General features: G+C 34.3%; 1 protein-coding gene across 1 annotated transcript; it reads left to right on the top strand.

The window, feature by feature from the left end:
- Positions 1–20,820: 20,820 nt before the first annotated feature.
- Positions 20,821–22,902, top strand: LOC140854802 (ethylene-responsive transcription factor ERF113-like). Its single transcript, XM_073250848.1, has 2 exons — positions 20,821–21,316; positions 21,846–22,902. Exons 1-2 carry the CDS (start codon positions 21,151–21,153, stop codon positions 22,373–22,375), a joined length of 696 nt encoding a protein of 231 aa, XP_073106949.1. The 5' UTR covers positions 20,821–21,150; the 3' UTR covers positions 22,376–22,902.
- The last annotated feature ends 1,503 nt before the right edge of the window (positions 22,903–24,405 follow it).

Here is a 24,405-nt window from a genome sequence, read left to right as displayed (position 1 = left end):
ATTTAAAAAAAAAATCAGATCCAAATCATACCTTGGCCCAGGTTCGCTGGACAGCTTTTCAGAGTGGTTCCACCTCTCGAGAATAATATTAAAATTATTAATATTATTATAATTAATAATAATAATAATAATATTAATAATATTATTAATTTAAAACTAATTTAACTAAATTTAATTAAATCTTATAAATATTATTTAAAAATATTAAAAAAATTAAAATAATAGTATTTAGTGATCGCTATGCAGCTGTTGCTAATACTCACTAAACCGATGAAGATGGCTGTACGGCAGGAGACGGCGCTACACGATAGGAGAAGAAGGGGAAGGGGGGAAAGAAGAAGATGGGGGGGGTGAAGGGAGGAGGCGGCCAGGGGCTCGGGGAGGTGGGTCGGGGGCTCGGGGAGGCTGTCAGGGACTTGGGGAGGTGGTTGGGGGCTCGAGGAGGAAGTAGGGGGAAGGTGGGCCGTGCTTGGGGCTCGAAGAGGCGATCGATGGTTATAGGAAGCTGATCTGATGGTGGGGAAGAGAAAAACTGGGGCAACTAGGGAGAGGCTGGTCGGGGACTCAAGGAGGCGGTCGGGGACTCGAGGAGGTGGGAGAAGCTGAGGGCTCTCGATCCGGGGCTCGAAGAGGTAGGAGGAGGTTGGGAGCTTGCAACTGGGGGCTCGAGGAGGCGGTCGGGCCTCGGGAAGGCAAGAGAAGGCAAGGGCTCATGGTAGGAGGCTCGGGGAGGTGGTCAGGGGCTCAGGGAGGCAGAAGAAGGCTGGGGTTCTCGATCGGGGCTTGGGGAGATGGGAGGCGGTCGGAGCTCAAGGAGGTGGGAGGTGGTCGGGGCTCGGGAGCGGGAGGCGATCGGCTAAGGGCTAGAGAAAGCAGGATCCGATGGCGAAGGCTTGAGGAGGCGGGATCTGACGCGAGAGAAAGAGGGGGACCGGAGGTGGGGTGAAGAGAAGGGCGGTGGGGGACTAGAAGCGGGAGAAATGGGGGGAAGAGAAAAAGTGAAAAGTAAAAATTGATCGGGGGTGAATTGGGGGTAGTATTAGTGACGGTAAAATTATCATTACTACAGCCATCGCTAATGTTGTTAGTGACGGTAAACGCCGTTGCTAATATAATTTTCATTGCTACTAAGGTTACAATCAAATTTGAAAGAAAATTACTAATTTATTAGCAACGGCATGCCCTCCATCGCTAAAGCCATTGCTAATAGTTTATTAGTGATGATTTTTCCATCGCTAATAGCTAATTGAATCATCACTAATATTTGTCAACTTTTAGCGATAGAAAGATTTTTGGTCGTAATATGTTGTCGTGAATAGTATTATTAGCGATGGCTTTTTTGCCGTGCTAATAGCCATCGCTAATACATGAATTTCTTATAGTGTACTCTCTAATCATGTAAAATATGATGATCTAATCCTGGTTATATATAAAGTCAAATCTTTTCATCCTAGAAGAAGATCCATCCTACAATGCTGTGGAGGAGGCGGCATCTCCATAGAAAGCTAGTTAGCATAGACCACCTCGAGCTCCCTAACATCATCTTGGCCCAAGATGTGGATCAACCTATTCGACGTTGGTCAAGTCAATCAAATGAGCACCTTCAACAAGCATCTATAGTTTTCGATCCAATCGAGCTGCATTGATGTGAATTCGGACACAATTCACCTCAGATTTGAGGCTCCTAAACCCAAACATGATAGTTTCATAAAATTCCCATACGAGGTTGAGGTAAGTCGGCATATTAGTTTTTTTTTTTACCCAAAAAAAGCCCTCTCACTTTAAGAAACTAAAGTCTATTTTTCTACTTGTTGTTACAATCCTGACTAACAGAGTACCTTAGTCGGTGTCAGCTCTGGAAAGGGAGGAGAAGGAGGAGGTTGCATGGCTTTTTTTTTTTTTTTGAGGCATGCTAGGATCATCCCTATACTTCATCTGCCTCTCAACCATAGGAGAAGGGGTTTGTTGTGATCTACATGTTTTGGTCTTCCCCTTGATTTCATTTCAATCTCTAAGCAACATGCTTCTTGGAGACCATTGGAAACCAAAATCGATGGGAAATGGGAAGAAAAATCAAGTGAAAATGTTAGATTTTTGGAGAGAAGAGCTCAAGAGAAGGCTTGGCTCAAGGGGCTAATAGAATAGGAAAGAAAGACCTCGGGATGGCTTGGTTTATACAATCATTGCTCATCTCTCAAGTTGACTTGAGTAATTTCACTAGTCGACTTGAGATAAGGGTCAACTTAAGAAAAGACACGAGTTGACTCCTTAAAGAGCTGCTTCCTGAAACACTAAGGGGTCAACTCCTTAAGGCTAGAAGTTGACTCAATCACACTAGGAATTAGTCAAAGAGTTTGATTCAAGAAAAATTATCAATCAAAATATGAATAAAAAAAGAGAAATCAAATCAAATTGAGTGAAGGGAGGAAGAATTCTAGATAGAATCCTTAGGAATAGGCTTATCTAATAGATCATAAAGCCCTAATTCACCTCTAATTGGGCTAAATCTATCCTAACTAAAGGGTTTGATGAAAATATCAGTTAATTTTCTATTAATAGGCATAGAATCAAGCATGACATCATCATTATACACATAATCTCTTATGAAATGGTATCTTATTTCAATGTATACTATTATTAGCCCAAAAATTGATTTTGATGATATCAAAAGAGTTTGAGTACAAATTATAGTTATTAATGATGCTTTCGACAGTGATTATAGGATTTTTCATAATGCTCAATAATTAATCTCGTTCAAAAAGAAGTCCTCTCAAAATTTGAGTAAATTTATATTTTCAAAATCAAAATTTCAAGTTATAGAAGCAAATAAAGATATCTCAACATGTTTATCTATTGAAAAGTTAACTTTGAGAAGATAAGTCTAGACTAGAATATATTTGATCACAAAAAGTTATTCAAAAATAGAGAGAATCACTTTGGTATACCTGGCATGTTTCTGAGTCGATCAAGATATAAGCTTAGCTAACTCAATCTCAGTTTAAGAAAAATGATAGAAAGATGTGAAATATAATTTTTTTTTCTTAGTTGGTCAAGTTTTTATTTGAGTCAACCAAGATAGGGTTATAGCCAACGCAGTCTTAGACTCAGGTTGAAGATAGAAGAATGAAGATTTCAGATATTCTTCTAAGCCAACCATGAAAACAAGATAGCTGACCAAGATAGAAACTTAGTTGACTCAAAGAATCGGATAGTTGACTTAGTCTCAGAGATAAAAGAAGATAGAAAGTAGTAAAAGTTCATAAGTTCTCTGAGCTGACCCAAAAAGTAAGTTAGCTGATCAAGTTATGAAGTTAGCTGACTAAGAAGATATCTAAGCCGACTCAGTCTCAGATAGATAGATAGATAGAATAGATAGAAAGTAGATAAATTTGTATCTATTCCTGAGCGAACTTAGAGTTTTACTTAGCCGACTCAATACTTCAAATTGGCCAACTAAGAGTTTAGGTCAGCCGACTCATAGATTTTTGATAGCATAATGGCTGATTTTTTAGAATATTTAAAATGATCATATTTTGTATCAAATGGCTGTTTTTGAGCTTTCCATAGTTAGTGCATTAATTTCACCTATTTTTGAGGCCATAGAAATGAAGAATTCAAATAGAGAACTAAGCTATTAAATTTATTCTAAAAAATATTCAGGCTATTGAGTGAAATAAAAAGAGAGAGGAAGGACATTCGAAGAGCTTTGAATTCTTTCCTTCTCACATTTACTTAACTCAAAAAAGAGAAACTATGTACTTAATTGAGCCAGTAATCACCAAGCAAAAATATTCAAGTCTCCATAAATTCTCTCTTAAGCATTCAAGAAAGAGGTCAAACAATTCAAGAGCTCAATCACTTTGATTTTTTTAAGAGTTTAAAGATTTTATTCTTTGTACTTTAAATTCTTGTATATATGTCTTTATCTGTTGTAACAAATTTCTTAGGGAAAAAATTTGAGTTTTGAGGGTTGGTCCAAGTCAAAAATTGGATGTTATAAGATTTACTGAAAATCTTGGGTTGATTGTGAGCTTGAGAAAATAACTAGTTATAAAATTTTGGTTGGTGAGCAAGTGAATGTACTTTAAATAAGATTTGCAGATAGTATTGGTCCTATTGGACTAGACGATGAGTGCAATCGAGTAGAGTAGAACAGCTAGAGGTTTGAGTTCAACTTGATTCAAAATATTCAGGCTCAAATCTCAAGTTGAGGTCAATTGAGCTTTAATATTCAAGTGGGAGAACTCGACTCGATAAAAAAAAATACAATACTTGAAATCAACTTGACTTAACTCAAATATCAAATGAGCCATACTCAAGCTCGAATATGAGTGTTGGTCATAACTAAAAATATGATTAAACCACTACAATATAATATCATATTTTAAAATATTAAATTAATAATATATAAATTACCTATATATACACACACACACTCAGCTTGAACCGTGGGTCTTCAAACTGAGTATTATACTACTCAAGCTCAACTCAAAAAGTTGTTTAAGCTATTCGAGCTTGGTAACAATTGAATCGGGTCGAGCTTGGTTCCAAGTCGAGATTGAGCAAATCGTGAGCTGCTTATCTCATTTACATCCTTAGATCGGACAAAGTAAAAGCCCACTTTACATCATCTAGGAATTAAAAATAAGTGGCACCATTGCATGTTGGAATACTTGTGAAATGTCTTGAAATAATAACATATTTGTGTTTGATAAGCTGAATTTCTTGAAGAAATATTTTCAAACTCAATTGGTATCCTGAATTATAGTAAATATTTATAATGACAATAAGAGGGAGAAAATTTAGTAAATAGAGAAAATAAATTTAACATATCAAATTACATCAAAATCTTGTTATAATGTGATATTTTTTATAATATGATATCAATTTGGATATGAGATATAAAATTCAATAAGGATAAGAATTAATTTAGTTGTATTAAGAGTAAGCAAAGAATGAAACTAAAAAAATTGGCATATAATAAGGGAGAGCAAATTTTGAATAAAAATTAAACTCAATTGATTAAATATTAAAAGGGAGCTTAATATTTTTAGATTGTTAAAAAAAAGATTTACTTTATTGATTTTATTGATTATCTTTTTTTGAGTTATCCTTTTTGATGCTGTTAAAAAAGAGAAGAGTTATTGTTGAGTATATGCTTAAGCTTAATTAGAATGAAGTATGTTTTTATTATTTAGTGATTTTATACTTTATAAATATATAATTTTTAAAAACTCACTATATATGTATATACTCAAAAATTTTATCATCATCAAAAAGAGAAAGATTGTTGACTCAAAGATTGATTTTGATGATGACAAAGAGTTTTGAGTATAAGTTATAAAGTCTAACTATGTTTATGAGGATGTGTAGATTTATTGCTCTTAGTGCTCACTCTAAATAAAATATTCAAGATTTTTTAAGATGTAGACAAAAGAACCACCACTCAAGAACTTAGTAAAGAAACTCTAGACTAGACACATATTGTAAAAAAATTTTAATGAGGATTAAATCAAGTTAAAAAGATAAGTCTAGTCTATAAATTAAATTAGAGAAGAAAGACTGTCTAAGAACCTATGGCACACTTGGCATGTCAACTGAGTTGTTCAGCGAAAATTTGTGTCGATCCAGTCACAGAAGGCAGTAAAAGATAGAAGACTAAATTTTCAGACTATGTTCACTGAGTCAACCCAGAGGATTTATGAGTCGACCCAATAAGAAACTGAGTCGACTCAGAGAAAAGTTGAGTCGATCCAGTGACTGTAATGGTTAGTTTTTTAGAACTTTAGCTTTTTTCCCATAATGACTCCCAATAGCTATTTTCTTCATTCTAATAGCTAAAACTTTAAATGCAGCTATACCAGATGACTTAAAGTGGTGTAAAACTTCAAGGATATAAAAAAAATCTTTGAAAAAGAGTTAAGAGAACTTTTGAAGAGTTTATGGAGTATCCATAGAGAAAGCTAAAAGAGTGAGCTGAAAAGAGAAGAGAAGAAGTTATTTTTAGTGTTATCTTTTATCCTTCCACTACAAATTATCCTCAAGCAAGTGAAGCAAGAGTGAATTGAAGTGAAGAAATGATCAAGTTAAGAATCAAGGAGCCTCACCATCACTTAAGCATTTAAGAAGAAGACAAGCAATCGACTATCATCATTCGTACTTTTTTCGATTCTTCAAAGAGTTTTATTTTTCTAAACTTAATTTTTTTAATTCATTTTTAGGCTTATTGTATTTCAAGTTTTTTTGGAAAGAAACTTGAGTTGGTTCAAGCCTTGAGTTGGATATTGTTGTGGTTTGATTGGTGAGCCAAGATTAAAATCAATCAGAGTTAGTTGTTAGCTTGAAAAAAAATAATCACTTATGAGATTTTGATTGATGATCCAGAGAAAATCAATTGGATTGATTGTGAGCTCGAAAAATAATCTTATACGATTTTGGTTGGTGAGTCAGAAAAAGTCAATTGAATTTGATTGTGAGCCTGAAAAATAATCGAACTGTAATTCTAGTTATGAATTATAGTTGGATTCTCAAGTGGTTTACCTGGGGAGTGGATGTAGGTGCTATGTTTGGTATTGAACTACTATAAAATTTATGTGTTTGTGCTTGTACTTACTGCTATTATTTTTTACATCTTTTATCTTTTCAGTGCTCTTTACATTCAAGATTTTATTGTTTATTATGTGCATATCATTTAGTTTAAATCATTCAAATCTGCACATTAGTCATTTAAATTTTAAAATACCCAATTCAACCCCTCCTCTTGGGCAGCCATATCTGGACAACAATTGAAATTAGAGCGGGTGCTCTAATTTTTTGATTTAAAATTTTAGAGTTAAAGATCTCATGACTTACCCATTTGGTTCTTTGTTGGGTGAAGGACACTCAATGATTAGACCTTCTTTTTTCAATAGCACCAATTATACTTATTAGAAAGCTAGGATGAGAAATTTTATTCAAGCATAAAACTATGACATGTGGAGTGTCATACTCAATAGTCCTCACACACCAACAAGGATTGTCAATAATATGTATATGCCTAAACCTGAAAAAGATTGGAATGAGCTAGATAAGGAGCTAGCTCAATTAAATGCTAAAGCTGTAAATATTTTATATTATGCATTAGATTATAATGAATTCAATAGAATATCAATATGCTTATCTGCAAAAAAGATTTGAAGTGATCCATGAGGGTACAAGTCAAAGAATCTAAAATAAATATGTTGGTTCATAAATATAAGTTGTTTAAAATGAAACCTCACGAGACAATAAGTGATATGTTTACAAGATTTACTAAAATTATAAATGAGTTAAAGAGTCTTGGAAAAGACTATTCTAATAGTGATCTTATATGCAAAATTCTCAGATCCTTATCAAAGGCTTGGGAAGCAAAAGTAATAGCAATCCAAGAAGTCAAGGACCTCAACAAGCTTACTTTGGAAGGGTTAACTAGATAGCTCATGACACATGAGCTTAATATAAACTAAAGCATGGAAGAGGAAGAGATAAAGAAGAGAACCCTTGTACTCAAGTTATTGGTTATTGAAGAAAGTCCAAATGATTCTATCGAGGATTCGAAAGATGATGAAAAAATGGTGGTGATTATAAGAACGTTCATAAGATTCATGAGAAAGAAGAAAGTTTTGAACCAAGAAGAAAAAAAAAGAAGGAAAAATCAAAGAAAAGAAAAAGATTCCATTTAAAAGATATAGAATGGACTATCCCCCATTGAAAAAGAGCTCAAAAAAACTAAGAAGGAAAGCTATATAATCTAATTGGAACAATGGTGAGAGCTTAAATTCTGAAGAAGAGTTATCCTCAAGTGAAGAAGAGACAAACCTATGCTTGATGGCTCACAATGAAGAGTTAAGCTTAATTCAATCTAATGATTTTACTTTTGATGAATTATATGATGCATTCTCTAAATTATTTAATGATTTTAAAAGGCTATCTAAAAGAAATAAAGAGCTTAAGAAAGAAAATCAAGATTTGGGTAAAGATAAAGGTAAATTAGAAGAAGATAAGAAAGAATTGCAAACTAAACAAGATGATTTAATTAAACAAAATGAAAGTCTACAAAAAGAAATAGATAGATTAAAACCCATAGTAGATGAAAAGAATAAATTACTAGTTAAACAAAAAGATTTGTTAGAAAAGAATGAAACTTTGAAAAATGAAGTAAATGAATTAAAATCAATTATCGATAAATTCTCTATTAGTTCACAAAATTTGCATATGTCAATGGATAAACAAAATATAACATCTAAAGCTAACTATAACTCCTTTGCAAAACTAAAGTCTTCAAAAATTTTAATTGACAAATATCATTTTGACAAGAAATTTATTACATACTTTAAATGTAATAAAGTTGGACATAAATCATTTGATTGTTAGGCTAATACATATAAGAATAAAAGAATCAAGCAAATTTGGATTCCAAAAGGAACCATTGATACTAACCTCAAAAGACTCAGTTAGCTTGGGTATCAAAATACACTTGATCTTTGAAAGTGTAGGTGTGCTTGACATTCCTCTAATCTAAAAGAGAATGGTACCTTAATTGTGGATGCTCAAGGCACAAAATGAAAGATGGAGAAGTTAAAACTTTTGAAGAGAAGTTGGTCTCAGTAAATTAATAATTACTCCTACCATTCAATTAGAAAGTATGCTAAAATATTGATACATAATTTGAGTATTAGCCAATTGCTTGTCAAATGATTCAATATTTTATCTTGTTCATTTTGACGATGTTTGAATATTATGATTGATTATGATTGAAGATATATTAAATAAAACTAATTTATGAACTCTCATGATTAGAGTTTGAGAATAATTTAAAATAATGACATACTTGTATTTGATAAGCTGAATTTTTTGAAGAAATATTTTCAAACTCAATTGGTATCCTGAATTATAGTAAATACTTATAATGACAATAAGGGGGAGAAAAATTGATAAATAAAGAAAATAAATTTGATATATCAAATTACATCGAAATCTTGTCATAATGTGATATTTTTCATAATGTGATATCAATTTGAATATGAGATATAAAATTTAATAAGGATAAGATTTGATTTAGTTGTATTAAGAGTAAGGAATGAAACTAAAAAATTTGGCATATAATAAGAGGAAGCAAATTTTGAATAAAAATTGAACTCAATTGATTATAATATTAAAGAGGACCTTAATATTTTAGGATTGTTAAAGAAAAATTTATTTTATTAATTTTATTGATTACCTTCTTTTTAAGTTATCCTTTTTGATGCTGTCAAAAAGAGGAGAGTTATTATTGAGTATATGCTTAAGCTTGATTAGAATAAAGTATGTTTTTATTATTTAGTGGTTCATGCTTTATAATTTGTATATACTCAAAAGTTTTATCATCATCAAAAAAGAGAAGATTACTGACCTAAAGATTGATTTTGATGATCACAAAGAGTTTTGAGTATAAGTTATAAAGTCTGACTATATTTATGAGGATGTGTAGATTTATTATTCTTAGTGCTCACTTAAGATAAAAGATTCAAGATTTTTCAAGGTGTAGATAAAAGAACCACCACTCAAAAACTTAGTGAAGAAACTCTAGATTAAACATACCTTACAAAAAAATTTTAACGAGGATTAAATCAATTAAGAAGGTAAGTCTTGTCTAGAAATCAAATTAGAGAAGAAAGACTATCTAAGAATTATGGCACATAAGACACGCCAGTTGAGTCGACCCAGTGGAAGTCTGAGTCAATCCGATCTCAGAAGGCAGCAAAAGATAGAAGGCTGAACTTTCAGACTATGTTCACTGAGTCGACCCAGAGGGTTTATGAGTCGGCCCAATGAGGAACTAAGTCGACTCAGAGAAAAGTTGAGTTGACCCAGTGACTATAACGGTTAGTTTTTCAGAACTTTAGTTTTTTATCTGCAACGACTCCCAATGGCTATTTTCTTTATTCCAATGATTAGAATTTTAAATGTAGCCATATCAAGTGACTTAAAATGGTCGAAACTTCAAGGATATAAAAGGAAACCCTTGAAAAAGAGTTAAGAGAGTTTTTGGAGAGTTTATTGAGTATCTATTGAGAAAGTCAAAGGAGTAAGCTGAAAAGAGAAGAGAAAGAATTGTTTTTAGAGCTATCCTTTGTTCTTCCACTATAAATTATTTTCAAGCAAGTGAGAGCAAGAGTAAATTGAAGTGAGGAAGTGATCAAGTCAAGAATCAAAGAGCCTCACCATCACTCAAGCATTCAAGAAGAAGATAAGCGATCAACTATCATTATTCGGACTTCTTCTGATTCTTCAAAGAGTTTTATTTTTCTAAACTTAATCTTTTGTATTCATTTTTGAGCTTATTGTATTTCAATTTTCTTTGGGAAGAAACTTAAATGGATTCAAGTTTTAAGTTGGACATTATTGCGGTTTGATTGGTGAGCCAAGGTTAAAACTAATCAGGATTGATTGTTACTCCGAAGAAAAATAATCGCTTGTGAGATTTTAGTTGGTGATCCAAAAAAGTTTAACTGGGTTGATTGTGAGTTCGAAAAATAATCTTGTACGATTTTAGTTGGTCAGTCAAACAAAATTAACTGGATTTGATTGTGAACCTGAAAAATAATCGGATTGTAATTCTAATTGTGAATTATAGTTGAATTTTTAAGTAATTTACTAGGAGAATGGACGTACCAAATCATTATAAAATTTATGTGTTTGTGCTTGTGCTTGCTGCTGTTATTCTTTATATTTTTTATCTTTTCACTGTTCCTCATATTTAAGATTTTATTATTTATTATGTGCACATCATTTAATTTAAATTATTTAAATTTATATATTAATTATTTAAATTTTAAAATATTCAATTCGTCCCATTTTTTTAGGTAGCTGTATCCGGACAACACCGTCTTACTGCATCAAAAAAAAAAAAAAAAAAAAAAAAAAACCCCACGCGTATCTAATGTAAGAGTACTTTGCGGGCCGTGGGCTTTTTTTTCTTTTTTTTTTTTTGTTGACTAATGCTATACACCCGCGTAAAACCATGACCGGAGCACACCGTTGTGGACCCTGATAATAGCCATCATGCAAAACTCCAAAAGGTCTTCTTTTCTGACGACCTAGAATTTGGTCCATGCGTAGCTTTCTAAAATTGTTGATCAGCACATTGTCATTGACTTTGCAAGTAAACCCCTCTATGTGCATGATGGACCCCTACCAATATCGGCTAATGTAGTTGAACTAAACTACAGTTAATGCAAAAAAGCATACTGCAATCTAAGTCATTTTATAGTGCCAAGAAGCCATTTTTACTACAATGGCATTTCATAAAAGAAAATAAAAATTGAGACTTTAGGCTGGAACCTACAGAAGTGTTGACCCCACCAGGCTTTAGATGGGCTTGGGGTAAGCATGAAATGGCTTACAAGTCAGCCTAGGCATGTAGTTATGCAACGTATATGTTCATTTGACACTCTTTCATCGATCAAAACTAATTATATTATTTAAATAAAAATGAAATAATCTTTGTCGCAATAATATATTATCATGATAGCTTTTGATAGTGAAATAATAATTAATGTAATAATATAATATTACTATGTTATTATAATGTTATTATGTCAAATATTATGCAAATATTATTATATTTTTCAAACCATTACTTATTACATTATTTAGATTAAATAATAATAAATAATTTATAATTTAATAAACCTTATAATAATAATTTTGATAGTATAAATAGTTAGATTTAGAATCGCTATATATAATACTTTTTATCACTAAAAGTATTTTCTCTGCTTAATTACCAAATAGACGTCGAAGTTCTATAAGACTTCAAAAATGCAACTACAAAATAGCAAATAGCTCTCCGTTAAAAGCTCTATTAGTGAGTGCTCTACCGTTCAAAGCTCTACAAATAAAGTTATACCATCTACAATAATGCCAAATGGGATGTACATCTCTTAGTAACTTTGAGCAAATAGAAAAATTCTTATCTTCCTTAAAATTCAATGACCTGATCACATTGATATTCCAATCAAAGACTCTTGTATTCTATTCAAATGCTTGTTATGTTCGATGGATGTGGCGCAGAGGATGAAAAACAAAAGAGCACAAGGGCACTTTCCTCTCATAATCTAATCCTGTCTCCATTGTGACATCAGTGTTTATGAAAGGTTAGATAACCAATGTAGATAAGTCTAATGGACCATATGACCTATGCATCATCCAATACATTCACATCCTAATATCTAACAACTTAAGGCACCTACCAAATTCCATTTTTCTACATGAATCTAATGCAAAACTACTTCAAGAATAGTTTTTGCGGCTCATTTTATCCTCGCAGAATAAACAAGGCTACATCAAGCAGCTGCACCCCACATTTGGGAGGATGTTTGGGGTCGATTACTCCTTAGAAATATTTATCTTAACGGTCACAATCAAAGTGTAGTTAGAGAACTCACAACTAAGACGACAATCAGCATTTAATTAGAGAAATTTATAAACATGTAGTTAGAGAATTCCAGAGATGATGGTCCTTCCAGCTAACTAAAATCACAGTTAGCATGTGTTAGGTTACTCATAATGCGTCACGTAGCTTGCGAAATTCTTAAAGTCTCATTCCACTGTCCTCGACAATCAACTTTTGACCTATATATGGCCAATTTATTCCTTCAGAATTTTCTTCAATTTTCTAACAAATGTGCTGACTTCAATTGTTTCCCTTCTCAAAAGGGAGTCTCTCTCTCTCTCTCTCTCTCTCTGACAAAATCAAAGTTTTTGACCCGTATATGGCCAATTTATTCATTTGACGTTTTCTTCAATTTTCTAATAAATGCGCTGTCATTGACTTAAATTGTCCCCCTTCTCAAAAGCGATGTTCCCCGTCTCCAAGGGTTACAAAAAAAATTGATGGATAGATAGATAAATAATAGATGGATGCATGCATAGAACAGGGATCGCGATTGGATCTCTCGTGTGAGTGGAGAATTCATTTTTCTTTGTACGAATGCACAATTGTTTCACCCACTGTATAGATCTCAAAATATTTTAAACTTCACCATTCATCCACGTACATAGATCACAAAAAGATTAGTGGAGATCCAATGGTAGTTTCGTGAGAAAGAAGGTGAATCACTTTTTTGTGTAAAGATATAAATGACCTTGAACCAATAAATAGATAGACCCCTACCTTTATATGTTGGTTCAATTAGTATAAGTCTAAGCCAAGCAATAATTTAGAATTTGACTAGCAACATTTTCAATATGTTATAGTCTTAGCATGCCAGCACAATGGCTGGAAAATTAGCACCAATAGAAGTTTCTTAGCCATACTAAAGAGAAACAATTATGAGGATTTATTTCAATAAAAATGAAACGAAAATTAAGTCAAGAAGCAACGGATGGCAGGGTTTGTCTAAGGGAGAAAAAATAGATGGGCTCTAGGATTTACAGCTAGCTCTTGATTTTGGAAAGACTCAGGCTAAGCATGAAAGTACAATTATTTTTCTCCTCATTTTTGAGCTGATAAATTGAAAAAAATCTTGACATCTCCTTGTGCAAACAGTTGCACCTCTATATAATCATGGTTAAATGTAAAAATCATACACGATTAAGGATGGAGAAATTATGAAAAAAATATCTAAACATTATAAATCCAGTATCCTTCCTAGGGTCAATCAATTGATCTGAATTACTTAGGTATCTGAGCCATCAATTAGTCTAGAAGGCATCTAGATAGAAAAACCCAATAAGAGAGAGAAAGAATCTAGAGAGAGAAAATTTTATAGAGAAAAAGTAGAGAAAGAAACTTGTAGAGAGAAAAAGCGGAGAGAGAAGGTAGATAGTGGGGAGAAAAACTCTCCTCTCTTTCCTTTATTCCTTTTTGCTTTTCATTTCTTTGCTTTTCTTTTTCTTCCTTTTTTTTCTTCTTTCTCTTTCTCCCGTTTCTTCTTTCTTCTTTCTTCTTCATGAAAATCAGGAAATCCGAACCCCCTCCCCTCCTCTCTTTATCCAATCATAGTCAAGAAGCTCGATCGATGGCAGAACTCGATGCCGATTAAAAGATGACCTTGACAACGACCCCATTCATCAGTGGTTAGCAAAACAAGGGAAAATAAGGCTCAGAACAGGGAAGGCCCTATTCTTGCCCAAATTCGATGATTTGCTGGCTCAAATCGACGGCAATAGTCCTAGGAAGGAAGAGTAATGAAGTCTTAAATGTCTTACTTAGGTCTGGCCAGGCTAAATGAGGGAAACTTGATGATTTCTTTGGCAAAATCCCAAGGAAAGGACTTGGATAAGGGCTCGGAATTAGCGGTGTTTTCTCAGAAATTCAATGATGAAAATCCAAGGAAGGAGAGATCACTTCTTACAGATGAATTTTAGGGCTTTTCTTTATTCAATTGGTGGCCTAATCATGGTCTTTGATGGATTCAGGAGGGAAGAAGACTCTCGACAGGAGTCCTCTTCCTCCCTCACACGTATTCCCCTTTCATTTTTTTGGCTTTAAGATTCATATAGGAAGATAAAAAAATCTAGGTCATTATAGATATGAAGCAGCTACAACATTTGGACTTTTTTTTGTGATTCTGCCATGATGTCTGTTCGATATGTCTTTTGGAAGATGAACAGCATGTGAGATTTGATCATCTTTTATGTTACTTAGCACACCGGAGATTAGACCTGACAATAAGATGAGACGTGTCTGTAGGCCCTATAGGATATTATTATTTGTAGAGCTTTGAATGGTAGAGCACTCACTAATAAAGCTTTTAACGAAGAGCTATTTGCTATTTTGTAATTGCATTTTTGAAGTGCTATACAACTTCGACATCTATTTGGTAATTAAGCAGTGAAAGTACTTTTAGTGATAAAAAGTATTATATAGCAATTCTAAATCTAACTATTTATACTATCAAAATTATTATTATAAGGTTTATTAAATTATAAATTATTTATTATTGTTTAATGTAAATAATGTAATAAGTAATGGTTTGAAAAATATAATAATATTTGCATAATATTTTACATAATAACATTATAATAATATAGTAATATTATATTATTACATTAATTATTATTGCACTATCAAAAGCTATCATGATAATATATTATTGACACAAAGATTATTATATTTTTATTTAAATAATATAATTATTTTTTATCTATGAAAGAGTGTCAAATGAACATATACGTTGCATAACTACATGCCTAGGCTGACTGGTAAGCCATTTCATGCTTAGCCCAAGCCCATCTAAAGCCCGGTGGAGTCATCAATTTCGTAGGTTCCAGCCTAAAGTCTCAATTTCTATTTTCTTTATGAAATGGCATCTTGGCACGGTTATGAGACTACTATTGATGCTGAACGTAGTGCCATGGCCCAGGAGAACTCAATCAAACGATTCAATCTGCCTGGTCTATAAAATGACTTAGATTACAATATGCTTTTTTGCATTAACTGTAGTTTAGTTCAACTACATTAGCCGATATTGGTAGGGGTCCATCATGCACATAGAGGGGTTTACTTGCAAAGTCAATGACTATGTGCCGATCAACAATTTTGGAAAACGTCCAAGGAACAGAGTGGCTTCTCTACCAAAAAAAAAAAAAAAAAAAAAAAAAAAAAGGAACATAGTGGCTACGCATGGGCCAAATTCTAGGTCGTCAGAGAAGAAGACCTTTTGGAGTTTTGCACGATAGCTACTATTAGGGACCCCACAACGATGTGCTCCGGTCGTGGTTTTACGCGGGTGTATGGCATTAGTCAACCAAAAAGAAAGAAAAACCCCCCACCCGCAAAGTACTCTCACATTAGATTCGTGTAGGGTCATCTAATTTGTAAGATGGTGTCTTTTTTTTTTTTTTGATGCAGTAAGATGGTGTCTTCATTGCTACGACAAGATCTTGTCATGTGCAGCGTATGTGGAAGTGGTGTTTTTTAAATTAAATATTGATGCAAAATTAATCTAGGAATGGAATTTTTTCTATATCATAATTTAAGATGTATACACAGATTGGGTGTTTTTCTTTAACTCTCGATAGAAAAAACTAATTGCAGGTGAGAGAAACTAATTCTTGTTCCTTACTTTCTCAAGAGAGTTTTCACTATTTATATCGCAAGACATTTCACAAGTATTCCAACATGCAATGGCGCCACTTATTTTTAATTCCTAGATGATATAGAGTGGGCTTTTGCTTTGTCTGATCTAAGAATTTACATGAGCTGAGTAGCTCACGGTTTACTCAAACTCGACTTGGATCCAAGCTTGACCCAATTCAATTGGATGTAAATGAGCTGATGATAATTATTCGTCGAGAAATATCCCTATTAGCGATGGCTGATTTGCCGTCACTAATAACAGTTGCTAATAAAAAATATTTTTGTAGTATGTTTTATATATTTTTCCTTCATAACATATTAAAATTTATTAGTTTATGTGCCTTAGTACTAAAACAATGAAATTAGCATCAATAAAATTTCTGTTGATCCTATGTTTGATTTTGATGATTCCAAAATATTGAATATAAATAATACTAATTATGTGTTTTAAGAGTGGATGCAGGATTTTCTAGATGCTCACAATGAAGAAATCATTCTTAGAAGAAACCTATCAAACTGTCAAGCCAAAGCACTTAAAAGGATAAATTTTCATAAGTTTGGATGGCTTATTGTGAGGATAAATAAAATTAAAAGAAGCAAATATCATTTGGTAGTATTAGGACCAAGAAGTTCGAGTTTGAGAGGCTAAAATATGAAGAAAAATGATGTTAGAAAGTTTGGAGCCGATTCCAAGAAGTTTCAAGTCGACTCTGACATATTGGAAGAAGACTAGCACAGATTTGAGTTAACTCACTTTCAATCCGAAACGACTCTCTCAACGAAGATAGAAAATTATATTTTTAAGATCCCTGCTCGAGCCAACTCATTTTCAATCCGAGCTGACTCGCTTGCAAATTAAGCCGACTCGCTTGCAAATGGAGTCGACTCATCTGCAAATAAAGTCGATTCCTGTCACGAGACTGCATTAATAGTTAGTTTTTCTGTATTTTTTCAATGGCTATTTTTTATGTCTAACAACTATTCCAAGACTTCCAACGGTCAAAACTCACTCTTAGGTCACTTTCAAGCTTACAAAAGACTAGAGAATCAATTGGAAAGATAGCTAAGAGGATTAAGAAAAGAAAATCATCAGTTTGAGTGAGGAATATTGAACATCATTGAAAAGAGAAAAAAATAGAGATATTAGTGCACATATTTGAGAGCTTTCAAAGAGTGATCTTCTTCGACATCATCTACATTCTCTTTAGCATCAATTAAAGAGAAGTAAAGCTTCAAAAGAGCCATTCCACAATCATTTTCTCAAGCTTCAAAGAGTTCTTTTTCAATTTTTATTTTATACTAGAATTATTTTACTTATATTTTATTTTTTTATAAGTTTTTTTGGAAGAAAGAAACTTAGGGATTAAGCTTGTCCAAGCCTGAAATTGGACCTGTTAGGTTTTGGTTGGTGAGTCCATAAAATCAATTGGATTGATTGTGAGCCCGAAAATAATTGGTATAAGATTGTGATTAGTGATTCTGAAAATCAACTAGGTTTATTTGTGATCTCGAGTAAAATAAGCATGCTATAATCAAAAGGATTTTGATGAAATTCTCAAAGAGTTCTTGAGAAGTGGATGTAGGTGCAGGATTGCATCGAACCGCTATAAATTATTATGTTTGTATAGTGCCTTTTACTCTCTTGCTTTGCATGTCTTGTATCATTTTAATTCTTACATTGATTTACTTATTCTCCTGCTACACATTATTTACTCTTCACAAATTTCAAATAAGTTTAATTTGAAGCATATATTTGACTTAGATTTTAGATTTGGTTAAAATTTTTAAACAACCCAATTCACCCTCTCTCTTGGATTGCTACCTTTCTAGATAACAATTAGTATCAGAGTGGGTGCTCTGTTATTTGTTGTTGACCTAGTGGCCTAGAGCAAAAGCTCATGGCAATCCTGATTGGTTTCTCATTTATCGAAGATCAATCCACATCGAGGACACCACTCTTCAATGATACAAATTATACTTTTTGAAAAACTAAAATAAAAATTTTTGTATAAACTTTAGATTATGATATGTGAGGAGTCATGACTAGAGGACAACACACATCTACTATTGAAATAAATGGAGTGTCTCATCTCAAACCAAAAAAAGATTGCGATGAACGTGATAAAAAGATGGCACAATTAAATACTAAAGCTATTAATGTACTTTATTACTCTTTAGATGTAAATGAGTTTAATAGAATATCCACTTGTACATCCGCAAAAAAAATTTGAAACAAATTAGAATTAACTCATGAAGGAACAAGCTAAGTTAAAGAGTCTAAGATTAATTTGCTTATTCATAAGTATGAAATATTCAAAATGAAACAATATGAGTCTATTTCTGATATATTTTTTAAATTTACTGATATTATCAATGCTTTAAATGGTTTTGGCAAAATCTATTCTAACTATGAGCTTGTTTGCAAAATTTTAAGATATTTGTCAAAAATATGGAAAGCCAAAGTAACAGCAATACAAGAAGCAAAGGATCTCATCAAGTTATCCATAGAAGAATTGATTGGTTCACTCATAACACATGAATTGAGTATACATCTAAAAGAGGAAGAAAAAGAGTCAAAAAAGAAGAAGACTATTGCATTCAAATCAACCACCAAATTCTAAGACAATGATGAGTCGGAGGATGAAGATAAAAAAGAAAGTGAAGATGAAGATGAGGACTTGGGATTACTCACTTCGAAATTCAAAAAGTTTCTCAAAAAAAAATAGTTGAAGAAGGAAGACAATGAAGAAAAAGAAAGAAGAAAATGAAGGTTCCAAAATGGTATTAATTTTATCTATTCATTGCACTAAAGATTCTACGACTAGTCGACATCAACGCTTAGGCAGACCCACAAAAGATCAAATCTTCAGGAATTGAGTATCTGAAGTCATTAGAGGATCCTACAATCTTTCTAAAACTGCTTGAAACCTCTAATCTAAGAGCTTCACAAAACCTCTAATCATTTGGTTGAGCAATGCCAAAAGCTCCAAGATGAAGTAAACTAAGCTCCTTGATAAGAATGTTTGATGCAAATATGAAGAGGTCAAATCCAAATGGTGAAGTGAGAGCAGCCAACAAAAGTCGAAAAAAATATAGCTTTGACAAAAAGATATGGCATGAGTTGTAACAAAGAAAATCCGAACGATTGATACAAAACCTCATCCCATTAACAAGACAAATCTTTGTGCTAACTCAGTAAAATTGTTACTTTTCTAAACCATCAATATCTGATACAGGTTCCCATCTACCAATATATTTTTGTTTGAGAAAAGCTGCTTCTCTACTGTTTTATGAGGTAATATATATCTACATAATAGCAAATAGCATAGCTGATTAGGTGGCGATATATATGGCTAATCATATGGAAACAACTTTCTAGACCTCTATATAAAAATTCTTTCAGATTTTTTGTATATTTCTGATTTTGCCAAGAGAAGGATCCAAAAAGAAATCTCAACTAAAAGATTAAAAGGTCTCAAGTTTTGGTTGAATAGAAGGGCCACGTTTATGGGCTTGTTTACTAGTGACACAAGAATAAACAACCATAGCCCAAAAGCTACACTTGCATTTGACCTATGTTTAGAAATTTAACATCATAACTATATATCATGAGAATGACCGAACCAAATCAATCATGGAAATAGTTGATCAAATTGAATATGCCAATTTTGAATGGAATGCCACTAATTTGACCACCTTGAAATGATCCTTGTGACCAAGTTCATCCTTAGTCTTTTTAGAGTAATAAATATAGATTTGACCATTTAGTTCGATCCAACTACCTAGGGAAAAAATTATTTAAAAGATGCCATTCAAAAACATGTATATATTTAAAAGATACACACATATATGGCTCAAACCCAAATGTAGAATTCAAGTCAAGTTGTTTGACTTTGGCCCCTTCTTCAAATTGAAATTTGTGCATTTCAGATGAACCCAAAGTAGCTTGATTATGTCCAAGTAGCCAATCAAATAAACAATCATCAGTCCCAAAGCCAAACTTAAGGTGATGGCATGTGGGGGTTGGCTTGTTGGGCTCTTCTTAGGACCATATTTTATAGGGGAAATTCAACGCATCTTTCTTTTGGTGCGAATACGATCATATAGTCCATTGGTCCAAGCAGACTTGAGATATAAGCCATGACACTAAAAGAATAAAAGAAAAGAAAAAGGAGGAGGACTTACCGGACCATAGCCAATAAAACCCCAACACTGCCCTGATGTTGAGGTGGCAATCATGTCGGATTTGATGAGATACATACGATGATAGAACAAAAATTTATCAATTTAAATTTAATATATTTATTAAATATATCAAAAATTTATATCTACATCCGATCTATTTATTAAATGGATAATTCGATCCGATCTATAAAACTTATTTATTAAACAGAACAAGTCAAGTTAAATGGATTAAATAGATTAAGCAGATTGGATGAAATATATCAGAAATAGATTAAGCATATTTTAAATAGATTTTAAACAGATTGGATAAATCGGATCATATATAATTTAATTATTAAATAGATAAAAAAATTAAATAATATAAAAATTTGAATTTGAATTCAATCTATTTAATAAATAAATCTAGATGAGTTGATTCATTTATGGTGCAAATCTATTTCGGTCAAATCCAAATCTGTTCAAGGCGGCTTATTCACGGCGATGAATCGAAGCATAAATTATCAGCCCCACCCCACTGCCCGTTCTTATCTTCTTCCCCACCTCTCTGAACCCTTGCCATCTCTTTCCATAGCTCCTCCTTCTTTCCTCCCATCACTTTATCTCTCTATCTATATATAGCTCCATATATTCCTTTTCTTCTCTTTTCTCCTTCCCCCTCTTCTGCTCTATCCAGCACCATAAAAAAATCATCAGCTGAACTCAAAACTAAGGCGTAGATTAATCAGTAGTATTGGAGCTCTGAGGCAAAAGAGGAAAGAAAGAGAAAAGTGGATCGAAGGCATGGGAAGAGGCCTCTCCCTTCCAACGAGCCGGAAGAGAAGGAAGAAGAGCGCGTGTTCTCTCGCTACACGGCGGCGCGCGCGGATCAGGACGCGTCGGTCATGGTGTCGGCCCTCGCGCATGTGATCAGCTCGAGCTCTTCGGGGGTGGGAGTGGGAGTGGGAGGGAGCGAGCCTGCGGTGATCCAGCCCGAGTTGAACTCAGCCATGGCCGGGACGGAGTCGGGAAGCATGGGGAGAGATCTCAGCCAGCCTTCAGAAGAGCAAGGTATGAGCTAGGGTTTTTGCACCACTTTCTTCTTCCGTCCTCTCGAGTCTTGAAATTTATTAATAGCTAGATCTCTATAAACAGGCTATTTAGTTAGAAAAAAAAAATACGCTAATTAGATCTCTACTGATACTTGTATGTCACTCAGACCGTGGAGCTGTGTTCTTCTATTATTCACAATTAGATGGCACATGCGTGTGAAACTTGTAGGAAAACCCTAGAAACAGCTGTATTAATATAGTTAATTGACCATTTTATTAGATATTTTCTTAGGGATTTAACTTTTCCTCCAGCACTAGATTGGTCTTGGACAATGTTCAGCGTAGTTAATTGAGCATTTGATTCCATATTTTCTTAGGGATTTAACTTTTCCTCCAGCACTAGATTGGTCTTGGGCAAGTTGCGGAACATTGTCGGCATAAGAATCAAACATTACAATATTTAGACTTGCAGGGCTGCACGATCACAAGACATCTCTCTCTCTCTCTCTCTCATTCGTTCATTTTGGTCAACCCTTAAATTAATGAAGGGAATGTGAGGAGAAGACACTACCGGGGAGTGAGGCAAAGGCCATGGGGGAAATGGGCTGCAGAGATAAGGGACCCCGGGAAGGCAGCGAGAGTGTGGCTGGGGACCTACAGCACGGCCGAAGAAGCCGCCATAGCCTACGATGAGGCAGCCCTGAGGTTCAAAGGCACCAAGGCCAAGCTCAATTTTCCCGAGAGAGTCCAAGGCCGGACCGACCTCGGCTTCTTAGTCAGTAGGGGGATCCCAGGGCAACCGCCCCAGTCCATCACCCCACCGCCAACAGCGACATATCCGGACCTCCTCCAGTATTCTCAGCTCCTCCAAACTAGAGATGAGGACCTGCAGAATGTGGCACCGGGCCTCTTCATTACAGACTCTTTCACGTCGGGGTCTTCCCAAGTTTCACAACCTTTTATGTCGGGGTCCTCGCAGGAGTTTTTGGATTTCTCCTTGCAGATGGGGAGCTCTTCTTCCTCTAGCTCAAGGGCTCATGGAGACCAGAAGGACAAAGACAGCAACCAGCAGCAGTGAGAGCGGTGACCGGCGTGTTTGAGATGGTGCAACGGTGCGAGGGGTGAGAAGGATGGGACAATGGGTAGGTGATGATTTGTTTTTGTGGTTCTTTAATTTGTTTGATCCTGTCTTTTGGAACTTTTGGAGTGCTAATGTGGTAGCTAGGATGCAAGTGTGATGCCAAAAAGTTAAAAGAGGGGTGACAAAAAAGAGAGAATGGTAGTGTGAGGAGGAGGACTCTTGGCGCTTGATAATTTGGTCTTTTGTTCGTGTTTTGCCTTGGGCTTTTTCTTTGATTTTTTGCTTAACCTTTCAATGGTTCTTTGCTGTCTTTAAAGTAGTAAGAATGAAAAGAGGAGACTTCATGGATAGTTTGCTTCAAATTACTTTACTCCAGCTCCTGTTAATGTAAAGCTTTCACACTCCACATATTCCCCATGTCTTTGTATGTGAACAAGGCATGCATCAGAGTCTCAGAGAAAGAATAGAGAGGACAAGAGGAAAACAGGTTTTGCCGTTCGATAATTTGGTTTCTTTCTGAGCCTTTGCTCAAGTCTCTTCATACGATTGTATCCAAAAGAAAAAAGGTCTCCTCATTGTACGTTGTTCCTTTAAGAGATTGTCCTATTTATGGCTGATCAATATTCTGTCACCTATTATTTTTGCTCAGTGAACTATAGAACTTATCTTTTAGGTAGAGACGGATTAGAATTAGAAGGAGAGGAGATTTTTCAACACGATTTCTTGCTTTCCTCCAGAATGGTTTTCCTTTCTATGTAGCATCCAAGACCTTCCATATATAGGACTCTCATACAAAAAAATCTACATAGATAATCAAAGAGGGAGTAAGAAAGATGTCAAGGATAACTAATTAAGAACAAAAAGTATCCATGGCTAGTGCATTGAAGCTTATCTTCGGTGCTTATGATACTTAAAAGACGAGGTGCAACAAAGAATATTGCTTTCATGACTTTTGGAGGTTTGTTATCTTCTCAATATACTCTCTCTCTCTCTCTCTCTCTCTCTCTCTCTCTCTCGTATAACATGAGGGTAATGGCAAATATTTCATAGATATATAGAACTATTAAAACGACAAGCATATATTCACAGGTGTCGTAGAAATGTAGATCCATAGACAAATATCCAAAAGGGGAAGAATGAGAAGAGGTTTAAAGAAGAAGGGAAGAATCCATGATCCGGTCTTCGTTCAACCACCCATTGTTTTGCGAAGTCATAGAAGTCGGCAGACAATGTTAGGTTTACTGGTAGCCATGATCTCAGAAAAGACGGCGTTGCTTTGGCTTTCGCTTCAGCTTTTCGGCCGGTCTCAAAGTATTCCAGAAGGCAACCCAGTTTTTTTTTTTGTTTTTTTTTTTTGGTGAAAAGAAGGCAACTCAGTTATCGCCAATCGTGGCAGTAAAATCTCCTCCCCACGGCCCAACCACTCTTTCTCTCTCTTAGTTTCGTTTCTTTCGAGAAACCTCTTAGATTCCAGCGATATTCGCAGATTGCTATTTTATTGGATCACTGCATTTGATATATATATATATATTTTTTATGACAATCTAGATCATTTTGATTATTTAAATTATTTTTTAAAAAATAATTTAAATTATTAAAAATTATTAAATATTTAAATTATTAAATATTTAATAATTTGATGATAATAAAATATTTAGATAAATTTATTTTCATCAAAAAATAAATTAAATTTTATTTTTCCTCCGCAGCTATACATCGAACACGCACCCCCTTCTCCCGTATGATGCCACTGCTGCTCCTTTGTGCCTCCTCCTCTCCCTTTTCAAGTGGCGCTATCCGTGCCTCTCCCACTAATCCTCTCGCGACTACACTGCTCGCCGCTGCTCTATGATCTCCTCCTCCTGTGGCTCTTTGCCTGTCGCGCATCCGACACCATCCTCCGGCCACACTCTCCTCTTCCTATCCGTCACACCACCTTCGTCCTCTACGGCTCAGCATCCGACAGTAGAGATGCGATGGAGTTCCATCTGGAGAGGTACTGTCAGGAGATGCGGTGGAGTTCTATC

The sequence above is a fragment of the Elaeis guineensis genome, chromosome 1 (assembly GCF_000442705.2).
Source record: "Elaeis guineensis isolate ETL-2024a chromosome 1, EG11, whole genome shotgun sequence".
NCBI classification, from domain to species: Eukaryota; Viridiplantae; Streptophyta; class Magnoliopsida; order Arecales; family Arecaceae; genus Elaeis; species Elaeis guineensis.
Note: the sequence above shows the minus strand (reverse complement) of the source record. Positions and strands in the feature narration are given on the sequence as shown.